This window comes from Macaca mulatta, chromosome 11 (assembly GCF_049350105.2).
Source record: "Macaca mulatta isolate MMU2019108-1 chromosome 11, T2T-MMU8v2.0, whole genome shotgun sequence".
Classification (NCBI taxonomy): Eukaryota; Metazoa; Chordata; class Mammalia; order Primates; family Cercopithecidae; genus Macaca; species Macaca mulatta.
Genome location: NC_133416.1, coordinates 116,229,621 through 116,245,000, shown reverse-complemented (window position 1 = coordinate 116,245,000; position 15,380 = coordinate 116,229,621). Strand labels below are relative to the sequence as shown.

Sequence of the window (15,380 nt, the reverse complement as noted above, 5' to 3'; positions counted from 1 at the left end):
ATACTAGCCAAACTCTAGCTACATTTTTCTCTATGTAGAATATTAAACACATTACTGGTATCCCATACAATTCTCAAGGACAAGCCATAGTGGAAAGAATGAATCTCTTCCTAGAACAGCAGTTGCAAAAGCAGAAAGGGAGAAACAATGACGGAATCCCACGGATGCAACTGAACCTAGCATGATTAACTTTAAATTTTTTGAGCCTTCCCAAAGGCCAGATGTTATCAGCAGCTGAACAGCATCTACAGAAACCAGCTGCAAAGACAGAAACAGAACAACTGATTTGGTGGAGAGATCCGATAACAAAAAGTTGGGAAACAGGTAAAGTAATAACTTGGGGTAGAAGTTATGCTTGTATTTCTCCAGGCCAAAATCAACAGCCGATTTGGATAACATCAAGACACCGGAAACTTTATCATGAGCCAGATGCCGAGGAAGAGACTCCGGGAGGATCCCGAGGACCACCGGTTGCAGCCATGTTGAGGCTGACCTGAGGAGGACCCCAACTGTCACGAGCAACACCTGTCGAACACAGCCACCCACCTGGGGACAGATCAAGAAGCTGTCACAGATGGCAGAAGAAAACCTGAGGAAAGCAGGACAACCAGTCACAATGAATAATTTAATGGTAGCTATGATAGAGGTTATCACCACTGCCGTGAGTATTCCTTCAATAAGGGCTGGCAATAATGCCTGGATGCAATCACTCTGACACAGTTACACATGCTTTCTGATCTCACTATTTACCATAATAAATCTCCTCCTATAATTGAGGCATACTGCCCTCAAAAACCGATTTATAAACAGGATTGGACCCGGTTAGAAAAAATGAACGTACTTGTTTAGGAAGATTGCTCTGCAGAAGAGGCAGAGGTGCTAAACAATTTCTACGGAATCATTAATTGGTCCCCTAAGGGGATGTTTAGCTTGAATCCAACCTCTCGGTCTGCGTGCCACGGCCACACTATGTTCAGATGATCTGAACAAAATGGTCAGATGGTAGAAATGATATGAAGTATGGCAAAAGTTCCTATTATCTGGAACCATGGCGGTATAGTGGCACCTCAATCTCAAATGATATGGCCCACTCTAGGAGCTAAACATAAGAATTTGTGGAAACTATTAATGCCTTAAAAAGACCAAAATTTGGGAAAGAATAAAAAAATATCTAGAAGGACACTCTACAAACTTGTTTTTGGATATAGCAAAATTAAAAGAACAAATATTTAAAGTATCCCAGCCACACTTGACCTTAATGCCAGGAACTGGAGTGCTTAAAGGAGCTGCAGACAGATTAGCAGCTAGTAACCCATTTAAATGGATAAAAACACTTGGAAGCTCTGTGATTTCTATGATGACTGTGCTTTTAACCTATGTTGTTTGCCTTTGTATAGTCTGTAGATGCGGATCCTGACTCCTGCGAGAAGTAGCTCACCGTGACAAAGCTGCCCTTGCTTTTAGCTCTTTGCAAATCAAAGAAGGGAGACATGTTGGAAGCAAGACCCCCAAAAATCTGGCCATAAACAAAATCTCTGCAGCACTGTGACATGTTCATAACGGCCCTAACACCCAAGCTGGAAGGTTGTGGGTTTATGGGAACAAGGGCAAGGAATACCTGGCCTGCCCAGGGCGGAAAACCGCTTAAAGGCATTCTTAAGCCACAAACAATAGCATGAGCCATCTGTGTCTTCAGGGCGTGTTCCTGCTGCAGTTAACTAACCCAACCTATTCATTTAATTCAGTCCATCCCTTCATCTCCCATAAGGGATACTTTTAGTTAATTTAATAGCTATAGAAACAATGCTAATGACTGGTTATTAACTGCTAATTGCTGTTAATAAATATGTGGGTATATCTCTGTTCCCGGCTCTCAGCACTGAAGGCTATGCTACCCCTGATTTCCCACTTCACACCTCTATATTTCTGTGTGTGTATCTTTAATTCCTCTGGCTGGGTTAGGGTCTTCTTGACTGAGCTGGTCTCGGCAAAAAATATTGTGTGTATATATATATATTTTTGAGATGGAGTCTCACTCTGTCACCAGGCTGAAGTGCAGTGGCATGATCTCAGCTAACCGCAACCTCCGCCTCCCAGGTTCAAGCAATTCTCCTGCCTCAGCCTCCCAAGTAGCTGGGACTACAGGCACACCCCGCCACGCCTGGTTAATTTTTTGTATTTTAGTAGAGACGGGGTTTCACCATGTTGCCCAGGCTGGTCTCAAACTCCCTTGACCTCCCAAAGTGCTGGGATAACAGGCATGAGTCACCACATCTGGCCACAATATTATTATAATCTTATGGGGCCATCATCATATATGCAGTTTATTACTAAAACATCATTATGTGGCACATGACCACTTTGATTTTTTAAAAATGTCAACTGTAGTTATTTTAACAGGGAGATATAGACCATTTTTGTTTTCCTCTTCTTTTCTGTATATAAAAACTAACAAATCACTGTTTCTCAAAACACTCCTGCCTTCAAGGGGCTCAGTCCAGGAGGGGTGATGAGGGGTGATGATTAAAGTCAGGCAATCCAGTGTGGTTAAGAGCACAGAGCCTGAAGCCAGACTGCCCGGGTCGAGGTCTACCTCTACCACTCAGTAGCTGTACCACAGGGAAGTTGCTGCGACTCTAAGCTGCTTCAGCTTTCATCTGTAGACTGGGAATAACAATAGCGCCCAACTTATGAAGTTACTGTGACCAATCAAATGAGGATCACAGGTGCTGAGTGTGATTAAGAAGTCATGCACATCAAGTGCTGAACACACACGCCAAGCAGCACAGGCCCTTGTAAATGTCAGCCCTGCAGAGCTCTAAAGAATCCCAGAGGAAAATGACCTCCACACAGTGGGCAGAGCGAGCAGGATATGCAAAGGCAGGGAACTGGGGCACCGTGAAACAGTAAAGGGGAATGGGTCAGCCTGGAGATCGGAGTGCAAAGAGGGATACAGTTACGTCTGGGAGGCTGGTTGGGGGCCACACCCCCACCCCCCTGACATCAGATCTTCAGTCTAAGGCAAGGCCTTCCAGGGAGAAAGCATCAGAACCCTCCAGGCAAGATCAGGTGAGGGCCTGAATGAAGGCAAAGGTGGTCAGGCAGGGACAGATTTGGAGGGGGAAGAAGAACACAGATATGAATAACTGACTGCACATGGGAAGGGGGGAAAAAGGACAGTAAAGGGGAGAGAAGTAGGCAAGTGTCAGTAATGGAATCAGATCTGGCTGGACAACTGGGCAGATGGTGGTGCTTTTTGCTGCTAGGGAGTAAAGAGGAACAAGTTTAGTAAAGCGTGGATGAGAAAAGGAGAAACTTCATTGGGAAGATGCTGAATTTGGCATGTTTATGGGGCAGTAGTAGGAAGGCACTCTATAGATCAGGAGAGACACTGGGCTGGAGATATGCAATTTGGCTTTAATGACCAAGCTACTTTAACAACGGTTTACTTTCAGACCAAACCATGATTAAAGATTACCAAAATACTGGGGAGGAGCAACACTGGAGTAACCTCCCTAAGGGACAGAGATCGGCAATTACTCTCACACATACTTCTTACATACCCAGATCATCACATCTTAGCAATTCATACCAGTCAGATCTTAGGTCACTCATAAAAAATATTAGCTGGGTGTGGTGGCAGGCAACTGTAATCCTAGCTACTTGGGAGGCTGAGGCAGGAGAACTGCTTGAACCTAGGAGGCGGAGGTTACAGTGAGCTGAGATCGTGCCACTGCACTCCAGCCTGGGTGACAGAGTGAGATTCCATCTCAAAAAACAAGTGCTCAACCTAGTACCCATACAAGGTAGGGGTTGAATATATGTGCGCATTTCTGATACCCCCGTTACCTCCTGCTGATACACCAGAAGCTATTGTCAGTTACCTCCGCTAAGCCCTTGCCTTCGATTATTGAAGCATTTATTCTATAATTTCTCCCCCACCCAATGTCTCTCCCATTTGCCAGGGATGAACACTCACCCCTGGCTCCTCTCCTTTCCCCACCCCATCTCTCCCTCCTCCACTCTGCGGCTCTCCATCAAGCCTTCATCTCTAGTCTATCACGGTTCTCCTGGAGAAGGATGATGGTGGCTCATGCCTGAGGGGCAGCAGTGGCGAATGAGAAGCAGTAGGACTGGGGTGTTTTGGGAGGCAGAGTTGATGGGATTTACTGATGGAATGGAGGATTCAAGGCTGACTTTTAGGTCTGTATTTCCACAACCAGGTATTGAAGTGCTTCAGTAAAAGAAGGGGAAGAAGGGAGGTAGCAGATGGGGGAAGATGCAGGGAGGGGAGCCACGGGTTTGGTTGTGTTGGGTATCTGCAATTAGGCCTCAGGGTTAATAATGATCATTGATAGGCCAGGTGTGGCGGGTCATGCCTGTAATCCTAACACTTTGGAGGCTGAATCACTTGAGATCAGGAGTACAAAACCAGCCTGGCCAACATGGTGAAACCCCGTCTCTACTAAAAAATACCAAAAAATTAGCTGGGTGTGGTGGCGGGCACCTATAATCCCAGCTACTCGGGAGACTGAGGCAGAATCGCTTAAACTCAGGAGGCAGAGGTTGCGGTGAGCCGAAATCGCACCACTGCACTCCAGCCTGGGCGACAGAGCGAGACTCCATCTAAAAAACAAACAAACAAAACAACCCAGAAACAAAACAATAACGATCACTGATAGTATTCTCATGGGCAAATTAAATTCGTGATTGAGTGGAATTCTTTGTGTTTTCTATATGCTCCCAAATTTCTTGGAAGCCAGAAACATGCCTCATTCATCACTTGTTAAGTGAATGGTACCCAGGGACTTATATCTGTAGACACCAAGTTCATGCCTACGGCACCAACTGCGTTCAGTCACAAGTTGGCCAGTTGCTTTCCTCATACACAACTCATCACTCCTGTAATTTGTCCAAATTCTTGTTTTCAATGGGAAACCCTTATAACAGGCCTAAGGGAAAATAAAAGTTATTTTATAACATGGATTTTCCAGGACCAAACACAGCAGAGACTCCTAGAATTCTTCACATTGTTTTTATAGTGTTAAAAAAAAAAAAAAAAAGAAAAAGAAAACAAAACATACCCTATCGATGGCACTGCCCTTCTTCTGAGCATAAGAGCCCCAGAGCAAGAAAACAAGGCCATTTGAGTTCTGATTTAGCCAGGATACAACTGCATCGGTGAATTGCTCCCAGCCTCTCTCCTTATGAGAGTTGGCTTGATGGGCCCGAACCGTGAGGACAGCGTTGAGTAGGAGAACACCTACACACGAGAGAAATAGGTTAAATGTAGGCTCAGGCAAATCAGCCCAATACCCAGCAACAGGTGCTAAATCAATGATGAAACCAGGGCTTGATGGGATCCAGTGTAGCAGAATGAAATAGGCCATAAGGCCAGCGCACCCTCTGGGCAGGATTAGAGACTTTTATTCTCATAGCTGCCTTTTCGGCTTCTTCTAAGTTTACTACAGTGAACATGCCTTATATCCCTCATCACGATGGATTGTCCTAAAAAATATCTTAAGTGATGTTAAATAATCTCAGAACACAAAAAGCAGGACAAAATGTTTCATAGAAATGAAAATCAAATTGCAAGAAACCAAACAGTAAACATTCTTTCCTTATCCTGGTTGTAGACAATTTGTTTAAAAAAAAAAAGTACATAAGCAGAAAAAAAATGCATCTGTAAAGAAATAATAAGAAAAAAAATGAAAAAAATTAAAAGAAAAACAAAAATCTCCTAAATAGGTATTAACAATCCAAATGTCAAAATGAGCAGACTCCAGCCACCTTCAGAGCAGTCAAAAGTGAGGTGGATAAATTTAAAATATTAACAAGGAACAAACCTTTGTCTTGCAAACTGTAATTAACATACGAGTGGACAGGCACTGTGGCTCATGCCTATAATAACAGCCCCTGGAAGGACCTCAAGGCCAGGAGTTCAAGATTAGCTTGGGCAACATAGTGAGATTCCATCACTATGAAATAAAATAAAAATCAGCCGGGCATGGCCGGGCGTGGTGGCTCACACCTGTAATCCCAGCACTTTGGGAGGCCAAGGCGGGTGGTTCACCTGAGGTCAGGAGTTTGAGACCAGCCTGACCAACATGGAGAAACACCGTCTCTGCTAAGAATACAAAATTAGCCAGGCGTGGTGGTGCATGCCTGTAATCCCAGCTACTTGGGAGGCTGTGGCAGGAGAATTCCTTGAACTCAGGCAGTGGAGGTTACGGTGAGCCAAGATCGCACCATTGCACTCCAGCCTGGGCAACAAGAGCAAAACTCCGTCTCAAAAAAAAAAAAAAAAAATTTTTCAGCTGGGCACAGTGGTGTGCTCCTGGCTCCTGTGGTCCCAGTTACCTGGGAGGCTGAGGTGGGAGGATCACTTGAGCCTGGGAGGTTGAGACTACACTGAGCCATGATCACACCACCATACTTCAGCCTGGGTGACAGAGTGAGACCCTGTCTCAAAAACAGAAAAAAAAAAAAAAAAAAGAAAGAAAGAAAAGAAAAGAAAAGAAAAGAAAGAAAACTGGCTGCAGGATAAAACAGATTTTTTTTTTTTTTTTGAGATGGAGTCTTGCTCTGGTAGCCCAGGCTGGGATGCAGTGGTGCGATCTCAGCTCACTGCAACCTCCGCCTCCAGGGTTCAAGCAAGTCTCTGCCTCAGCCTCCCGAGTAGGTGGGATTACAGGTGCTCACCACCATGCCCGGCTAATTTTTGTATTTTTAGTAGAGACGAGGTTGTACCATGTTGGCCAGGCTGGTCTTAAACTCCTAACCTCGTGATCCACCCACCTTGGCCTCCCAAAGTGCTGGGATTACAGATGTGACCCACTGCACCCAGCCAAAACAGACTTCTTCACATCTATAAATTAGTCATTTAATTAGCATTCTCTAGTTCTTTATTACAACTCTTTAAAAATATAAACAAGCAAGACAGAAAAGACTGTCAGTATCAGTCTAAAAAACATATAGCAGGCCGGACGTGGTGGCTCACACCTGTAATCCCAGCACCTTGGGAAGCCGAGGCGGGCAGATCACCTGAGGTCAGGAGTTCGAGACCAGCCTGGCCAACATAGTGAAACCCTGTCTCTACTAAAAATACATTACAAAATTTGCCAGGTATGGTGGCTCATGCCTGTGGTCCCAGCTACTCAGGAGGCTGAGGCATGAGAATCACCTGAACCTGGGAAGCAGAGGTTGCAGCAAGCTGAGATCACACCACTGCACTCTAGCCTGGGCAACAGTGAGACTCAGTCTCAAAAAAAAAAAAAAAAAAAAAAAAAAAGGCCGGGCGCGGTGGCTCAAGCCTGTAATCCCAGCACTTTGGGAGGCCGAGGCGGGCGGATCACAAGGTCAGGAGATCGAGACCACAGTGAAACCCCGTCTCTACTAAAAATACAAAAAAAAAATTAGCCGGGCGCGGTGGCGGGCGCCTGTAGTCCCAGCTACTCAGGAGGCTGAGGCAGGAGAATGGCGGGAACCCGGGAGGCGGAGCTTGCAGTGAGCCGAGATCGCGCCATTGCACTCCAGCCTGGGCAACAGCGTGAGACTCCGTCTCAAAAAAAAAAAAAAAACAAAAAAAACCAACAACAACAACAACAAAAATCTAGCAGTGGCTGGCTTACCTTGCTTGGCCCATCCAGATAAATCTCCATGGCCAGGATGAACAAAATCCTCTATGTCTGTAGACAGCTCTTTATAAATGTTCTCCAAACTAAAAGCAAGTCACAAGAAAAACGAAAAACAGAATCTTAAGCATAATTTTGAAAGCTTAGTAATGTCTAAGACATATGTGAAAGGTTAGAGGTTATAGCCAGCCCTTGGAAGAGACACTGGCACATATGGCACCGATTAATAAGATCAACAATGCTAGTCCTCCTTCTAACAGGTGAATCTGCCAAAGACCTTTACTTTAGTCTGTGCTTGGATTTAACAGCACTCTGGAAAACCTAAGTAAATCAACCCAGCAGTTATAACCCAGACCCCCACTGTTGCTCAGGGACAGTTTTCTGTCCTTAGCGTATTTATTATATTATACACCAAATCCTCCAAAGCAGTGGTTCTTTTTTTTTTTTTTTTTTTGCTCTGTCACCCAGGCTAGAGTAGAGTAGCAGGATCTCGGCTCACTGCAACCTCTGCCTCCCGGAATCCAGTGATTCTCCTGCCTCAGCCTCCTGAGTAGCTGGGATTACAGGCACCCGCCACTGCATCTAGCTAATTTTTTTATTTTTAGTAGAAACAGAGTTTTACCATCTTGGCCAGGCTGGTCTCGAACCCCTGACCTCGTGATCCACCCGCCTTGGTCTCCCAAAGTGCTGGGATTACACGCATGAGCCACCACGCCCGGCCCAAAGCAGTGGTTCTTAACCAGGGGTGATTTTGCCACCCCGCCCAAGGGACTTTTGGCAATGTCTGCATATTTTTCATTGTCACAAGCTGGGGGTTGCTCCTGGCATCCAGTGGTAAAGGCCAGGGATGTGGTACAAGATCCTGCAATAGCACAGGACTCCTCCTCCTCCACAACAAAGAATGACTCAGCCCCAAGTGTCAATGGTGCTGAGGTTGAGAAATCCTCCTTAAAGGCTAGTGAACAGTGCCCCGGATAGTCCCACTTGTAATATGCTAAAGTACACATCTGAAAGGAATCACGTCTGGACTGCAGTCACCTGTAAAGCAACTGTACCTGGGCGGAGGTGGAACAGGCCTTTGAACACTAAAGCAGAGCCCATGAGCTTGATTAGGTCCATGATACGGATCCTGTCCCAGGATGACAACCTTCACCTGTGAACCACCAGAGGTCAGGAATTAAACAATACTGTAATGTAAGCAGCACAGACCTTGCCTCAAACAAACATAAACAAAACAAAACACTTCTATGGCATAGATTGCTAATAGAAGAGTTGCTGGTCAAAGGATGAGCGTATTTTAAACTTGCAAAGATATGTACCTAGCTGCTTTTTAAATGTTTTGAGACAGGGTTTTGCTCTGTTGCTCAGACTGAAGTGCAGTGGTGCGATCACAGCTCATGGCAGCCTCGCCCTCCTGGGCTCAAGTGGTCCTCCCACCTGAGCCTCCAGAGTAGCTGGGACCACAGGACTGCACCACTATGCCCACCTAATTTTAAAAAAAAGTTTTTTTGTAGAGATAGGGCCTCCCTTATGTTGCTGAGGCTGGTCTCAAACTCCTGAGATCAAGGGATCCTCCCTCCTCGGCCTCCCAAAATGCTGGGCTTACAGGCATGAGCCACTGTGCCTAGCCCCCAGTTACTTTTTAACGAATTAAAGCAATTCAGGGCCGGGAACGGTGGCTTACGCCTGTAATCCCAGCACTTTGGGAGGCCGAGGCAGGCAGATCACAAGGTCAAGATATCGAAACCATCTGGCCAACAAGGTGAAACCCCATCTCTATTAAAAATAGAAAAATTGGCCGGGCGCGGTGGCTCAAGCCTGTAATCCCAGCACTTTGGGAGGCCGAGACGGGCGGATCACGAGGTCAGGAGATCGAGACCATCCTGGCTAACACGGTGAAACCCCGTCTCTACTAAAAAATACAAAAAGCTAGCCGGGCGAAGTGGCGGGCGCCTGTAGTCCCAGCTACTCGGGAGGCTGAGGCAGGAGAATGGCGGGAACCCGGGAGGCGGAGCTTGTAGTGAGCTGAGATCTGGCCACTACACTCCAGCCTGGGCAACAGAGCGAGACTCCGTCTCAAAAAAAAAAAAAAAAAAAAGAAAAATTAGCTGGGTGTGGTGGCATGCACCTGTAGTCCCAGCTACTCGGGAGGCTGAGGCAGGAGAATCGCTTGAACCCAGGAGGCGGAGGGTGCAGTGAGCCATCGCGCCACTGCGCCTCCACAGCTGACGTACTCTATCCTTCAGAATCCAGCTCCAGATGTTCCCATGACCAGGAGGCTTTTGGGGACCTCTTGTCCCTCCCCTTGGTGTTCACACCATGCCAACTTACTCTCGTGTGAAACAGCTCTCCCAGTGCTGGGCTGTCAAGAAGCCCTGCGGGCCCATCTGATCCTCGTATGTTTGAAACTGGTTTCTGAGCATCCCCGAGCATCCCCTCAAAATATTCCCTTATTCCCGGTATATACTGATCACTGGTATTCAGAATAGGGCATTCAAACAAGAAGCAAACTAGTATTGATCTTAACAGGATTTAATTTAGCTTCAAAACCAAAGAGCTAGATTCTAAATTCTTAAACTTATGAGATGTTGTAACTATTAGCTGTGGCTGCCTTATCGAGATGGTTTATTCACCTATTTCACTTCTATGTCATTTCACAGATATTCACTAAATCACAAGATTCTTGCCCCAGTTTACAAAATGGGGGAGGAAAACGGGTAAGAAACCTAAAAGTCCAGTATCAGCAGGTGCTAAATGCATCGTAGCGGCTCAGAGGAAAACCGGATCACAGAGGTAGAAGGCAACAGACTTCAAGGAGGTGCCACAGAGGTATCCACTTGATTTTTAAGAGACAGAAGTGGGAAGGGGTTTGCCACACTGTCCAATTCTGGAGTGGGAGATGGAGGTTAAGGCTGAGTGGTAGGACGTGGCCCTATTTAAAGAGGGCTGCTCTGTTTTCATAGTTCAACAGTGAGGAGCCACGGTTTTTTGTTTTTGTTTTTTGAGACAGGGTCTGCCTCTGTCCCCTAGGCTGGAGTGCAGTGGTATGATCTCGGCTCACTGCAACCTCCGCCTTCTGGGCTCACGCGATTCTCCCACCTCAGCCTCCCAAGTAGCTGGGATTACAGGCATGCGCCACCATGCCTGGCTAATTTTGGTATTTTAGGAGACACCAGGTTTCATTGGCCAGGCTGGTCTTGAACTCCTGACCTCAAATGATCCTCCCACTTTGGCCTCCCAAAGTGCTGGGATTACAGGCATGAGCCACTGTGCCCAGCCCCACGGACTTTTGAACATGAGATGGACAAGAGCTGCCAACCAGCAACTGTTATATAAGACAAACTAAAGCAAAGGGATCTGTTAACAGAACCACAAAACTATTCAGGCCAGAAAATCAAGAGCTTGAAAGTGCTAACTATAAGGCAGTGTGGTCAGGTCAAGGTGGGGTTGACTATAACAAGCTGCAAAAGATTTAACTGCTTTGTGTGTCAGTCTGAACTTCATCACCACCATAGTATCTAACACTGAGGGAGGTTAGTTTCAGGATTTAAAAAAAATACAAGAAATAAGAGCACAGGATGTACATAGTTCTCCTTTTTGCCGCATAAATAGCATGTGGTAAACATTAAAAAGAGTAAATACAGGCTGAAACACAGTCAGCCAAACCTCACAATTTCAGTGTTTTATTTACTACTGAATGATGGACTGTGGCTTAACTCCAGTGTCCCTAATTTAAAAATACTAGTTGACTCCTTCTCCCCAATAAAAATCATCAAGTTGTACTTACATCTCTTATGTCACACATCTGGGTCCAGGTGAAGACTTGGTGTGAGGGTGGATAAACAGTGTAATGCTTTCTTTCTTCTGCAACAAATCCCATTAGCTGATTTAAAGATAAACTAGACTTAAAATCAGATTCTCACTGGAGGCCATAAGAATTAAACAAGAAAGCTTCTAGTGCAAGTTATTTGGAACATCATTAGTTCTTTGTCGTGTTTTATGTCCAAATTCTTTTAAAAAAACAACCAACAAGGCCGGGCGCGGTGGCTCAAGCCTGTAATCCCAGCACTTTGCGAGGCCGAGACGAGCGGATCACGAGGTCAGGAGATCAAGACCATCCGGGCTAACACGGTGAAACCCCATCTCTACTAAAAATACAAAAAATTAGCCGGGCGAGGTGGCGGGCGCCTGTAGTCCCAGCTACTCGGGAGGCTGAGGCAGGAGAATGGCGTAAACCCGGGAGGCGGAGCTTGCAGTGAGCTGAGATCAGGCCACTGTACTCCAGCCTGGGTGACAGAGCGAGACTCCGTCTCAAAAATAAAAAAACAAAAAAAAACCATCACCAACAAAAACAGTGCCTGCCTGCCCCCCGCTCCCCCAAGTGGTTCAATCAGGCCAATTCCCTGCCTTTTTTTCTGGGCTGGGTCCTAACAGTGCCACTCCTCCCGGCTTTTTAAAGTTCAAGCCAGGTTTCATTCAGGATGGTTGGTGGTTTTACTATGCCAGCCTTTCCTGGACAATAGACTATGTGACTTAAATGAATCCATGATACCATCTCACGGGTCGTTAGCAACTTTAACCAATATAAAGGTGCAGACTGAAACATCATGGCTTTCTTTTACCCCCTTTGTGAGTAAAGGACGTTGAAGGGAGTACAACCTAAGCCTATGGAAACATGAACTTCGCCGGCCGCAGTAACAAGACAAAGGGCCGGAAGCCTCCACATTTACCCTTATGGAAGATGCATTTCCATATTTACCTTGATAAAATACGGTTTTCCGAACTCCCCGCTGAGGTGCTTCTTCCAGCTCTCCCCAAAGCCCACGGGCACGTTGCGGGCCGCAAGTCTGAGCAGGGCCGCGGCCTTGTTCCTCTGGATCCGGTCCAACTGCTCAGCACTCAGCGGCGAGGAGGGCGGCGTCCCGGGCTCCTCCTGCGCGGCCGGGGCCTTCTTGGGGGGGTTGGCCTGCAAGGGGTCCCCGCAGAGGCGGCTCAAGAGCTGCAGAGGCCGCTTCCCAGGAGTCCGCAGCTTCTGGCCCAACCCCCACGGCCCAAGGCAGAAGACGCCCATTAGTGGAGCAGGTCGCAGCAAAATCGGACAATAGGAGCCCAGGACTGGGCCCAGTCCGGGAATTGGGAATTAGATTCTAAACCGGAGCGGGGAGTGGGGCTGGGAAGCGGCCCCGCGGAGCATCAAGGAGACTGCGGACCCAGTACCGAGGTGCCCCGCCCCGCCAGACCCGCCCCCCACAGCCCCACGTGGCCTTTTCGCGGCAAAAAAACTCCCTCTGGGGTCCCGCCCCCTCTCCCCTCTGACTGGACAGCGCACCGAGCCAGGCGGGCCTGCGGCGCGCGGATTGGCACCATGGGCGCCGAGGCGCGTCCCCATTGGCTGATCCCTCAGCATGGCGGCCCATGGGGGACAGCGGCGGCTGTTTTGAACACGTGGAGGCTATTTGGAAAGCGGGGCCCCGGTTTACCGAGTTAAGAGGCGCGCTGCTGCACGCCCTCAGTCAGGCGGGACCCACCGCCTTCCTCCCTCTTTACCCCCCCAAGTCCCGGCCCCACGCCGCGCCTCACCGCCGCATCTCTGTTCTCCTCAGGCACGGCCGCCACGCCAGTCCCCAGGACGGCCGGCTCGGGGCTGGGGGCGCGTCGCTTCCTGGCGGGGCTAGGGGAGAAGAAGGAGTAGAGCGTCTTCTGGCCGATCATCCCGGAGCCGAGGCAGCGAACGCGCACCACCCGGGAACCTGCGAGGCTGGCCCTGGCTGTGGCGGTCAGCAATTGGCGCCAAGCGGCCCGCGCATGCTCCGAGCGGGGGGCTTTGCTGGGGGCGGGGGGCGGGGGGCGGTGGAAGGCCCAGTGCGCATGTGCGGGAGGGGCTGGAGTGCAATGCCCCTGGGAGGAGGTGGGGCGTGCAACGGTGCCCGCGGGCCTATTCATTCATGCCCTCGACCCACCTCTGCCCTTTGGAAAGGCTCTCCAGGCTCAGCTGCAAGACGAAAAGACTGGCCGGCCGCGGTGGCCCACGCCTGTAATCCTAGCGCTTTGGGAGGCTCAGGCGGGAGGATCGCTTGAGGCCAGAAGGTTGGAGCTGTAGTGAGCTTTGATCGCGCCATTGCACTCCAGCCTGGGCGACAGAGCGAGACCCTGTCTCTGGGGATAGGAGGGAAAAAAAGTACCTGGCCCTTAAGGGTGTTGTTGGAGTGCAATGAACAATATAATAGTATTGTCCGGGCTTGACGGCTCACGTCTGTAATCCCAGCACTGTAATCCGAGGCGTCTCAAAAACAGAAACAAACAAATACTATTATATTTTTTGTGTGTGTTTTGTTTTTGAGACAGTCTCGCTCTGTCACCCAGGCTGGAGTGCAGTGGTGTGATCTTGGCTGACTGCAACCTCTGCCTCCCCAATTCAAGTGATTCTCGTGCCTCAGCCTCCCCAGTAGCTGAGATTACAGGCGCACGCCGGCTGAGTTTTGTATTTTTTAGTAGAGACAGGGTTTCACCATGTTGGCCAGTCTGGTCTCAAACTCCTGACCTCAGATGATCTGCCCACCTCGGCCTCCCGAAGTGCTGGGATTACAGGCGTGAGCCACGATGCCCTGCCAATAGTATTTGTTGAACTGTTACATACATTATCTCACGCAATTTTCATGGCCTATTTTATGACAATAAACTAAGGCTTAGCACAAACATTTTGCCTAATGTATCAGGCTTGTGGGAGACTTTCGAGTCACAGAGGTTAAACCCCAATGATTTGTCCTCCAAATGACACCACTGTACAGCACCTCCTCCCCACCACTACTAATATGCTTAGGATTCTCTTTCCTTCCCTTACATCCAAACCATCCATATCTCCTTTTGGTTCTTTCTCCAAAGAAAATCTCAAATTCAACTGCTGCTCTTGCATTTCCTGGCTACAGAAGACCAGATGGGAAGCTGGTGTTCTCTTTTCTAGAGAGAGATTTTTACATCATGACAATACTCTGGGCCTGGCCCAGCTCGGTGGCTCACGCCTGTAATCCCAGCACTTTGGGAAGCCTACAGGGGCTTATTGCTTGAGCACAGGAGTTTGAGACCAGCCTGGCAAACATGGTGAAACCCCGTCTCTACTAAAAATACAAAAATTAGCCAGGCGTGGTGGCACGCACTTGCAATCCCAGCTACTCGGGAGGCTGAGGCAGGAGAATCACTTGAACCCAGGAGGCGGAAGTTGCAGTGAGCTGAGATCGTGTCACTGCACTCCAGCCTGGGCGACAGAGCAAGACCCTGTCTAAAAACAAAAAAAGGAAAAAGAAAAAAAGGCAATCCTCGGGTTAAAACCCTTCTACGGTTTTCAAATAGGCTTAGAATAAACCCCAGCTTCCTACCCAGGTCTCAATGCTGCTTCCTCTCCGGCGGAAGCCCCCACTACTGAGTTCAGCTCCCAGCACATTTGCTGGACACACCCAACTTGTCCCTCTGTGGCCTGTACACTCTTGCACTCACCATCCCCTTGCCTGGAAAGCCTCAGGTCTCCGCTCAAGATCTTTCTCTGAAAAGGTCTTCTCCTCCTGCCCCACTTCCTAGCCCATCGCTCTATAACTGCTATACTATACAAAAGCATCGTATTTATTTATTCTTTTTATACAGTTTCTTTAGAGACAGCATTTTATTTATTCTTTCCTTGTGTGTTTCTGTCTCCATCCCCAAAATGTAACCTGAGTGAGGAAAGGAACTCGCTCCTTGTTGCTGGTGTGTCCC

The 15,380-nt window shown here is 48.1% G+C and overlaps 1 protein-coding gene and 1 long non-coding RNA gene across 8 annotated transcripts in view; one reads left to right on the top strand and one right to left on the bottom strand.

Annotated features, from left to right (window-relative positions):
• Nucleotides 1-13,439, bottom strand: part of UNG (uracil DNA glycosylase) — a 22,747-nt gene extending 9,308 nt beyond the window's left edge. The window contains exons 1-7 of one of the 7 annotated variants that reach the window (XM_077954893.1): nucleotides 13,215-13,439; nucleotides 12,394-12,600; nucleotides 11,422-11,517; nucleotides 8,690-8,787; nucleotides 7,632-7,720; nucleotides 5,085-5,263; nucleotides 439-589 (exon numbers count right to left, since the gene is read on the bottom strand). In XM_077954893.1, the coding sequence (XP_077811019.1) occupies nucleotides 569-589; nucleotides 5,085-5,263; nucleotides 7,632-7,720; nucleotides 8,690-8,787; nucleotides 11,422-11,517; nucleotides 12,394-12,600; nucleotides 13,215-13,346 (822 nt within the window). In that variant the 5' untranslated portion in view covers nucleotides 13,347-13,439 and the 3' untranslated portion in view covers nucleotides 439-568. Of the gene's footprint in view, nucleotides 1-438; nucleotides 590-4,602; nucleotides 5,264-7,631; nucleotides 7,721-8,689; nucleotides 8,788-11,421; nucleotides 11,518-12,393; nucleotides 12,894-13,214 lie in introns of those variants that run through there. The other 6 variants (XM_001104341.5, XM_077954894.1, XR_013401340.1 and 3 more) reach the window with 6 other exon arrangements.
• Nucleotides 3,163-6,309, top strand: LOC144333033 (uncharacterized). Its single transcript, XR_013401342.1, has 3 exons — nucleotides 3,163-3,708; nucleotides 4,564-6,064; nucleotides 6,199-6,309. It is a non-coding gene; the product is annotated as an uncharacterized LOC144333033 (long non-coding RNA).
• Nucleotides 13,440-15,380: the final 1,941 nt, after the last annotated feature.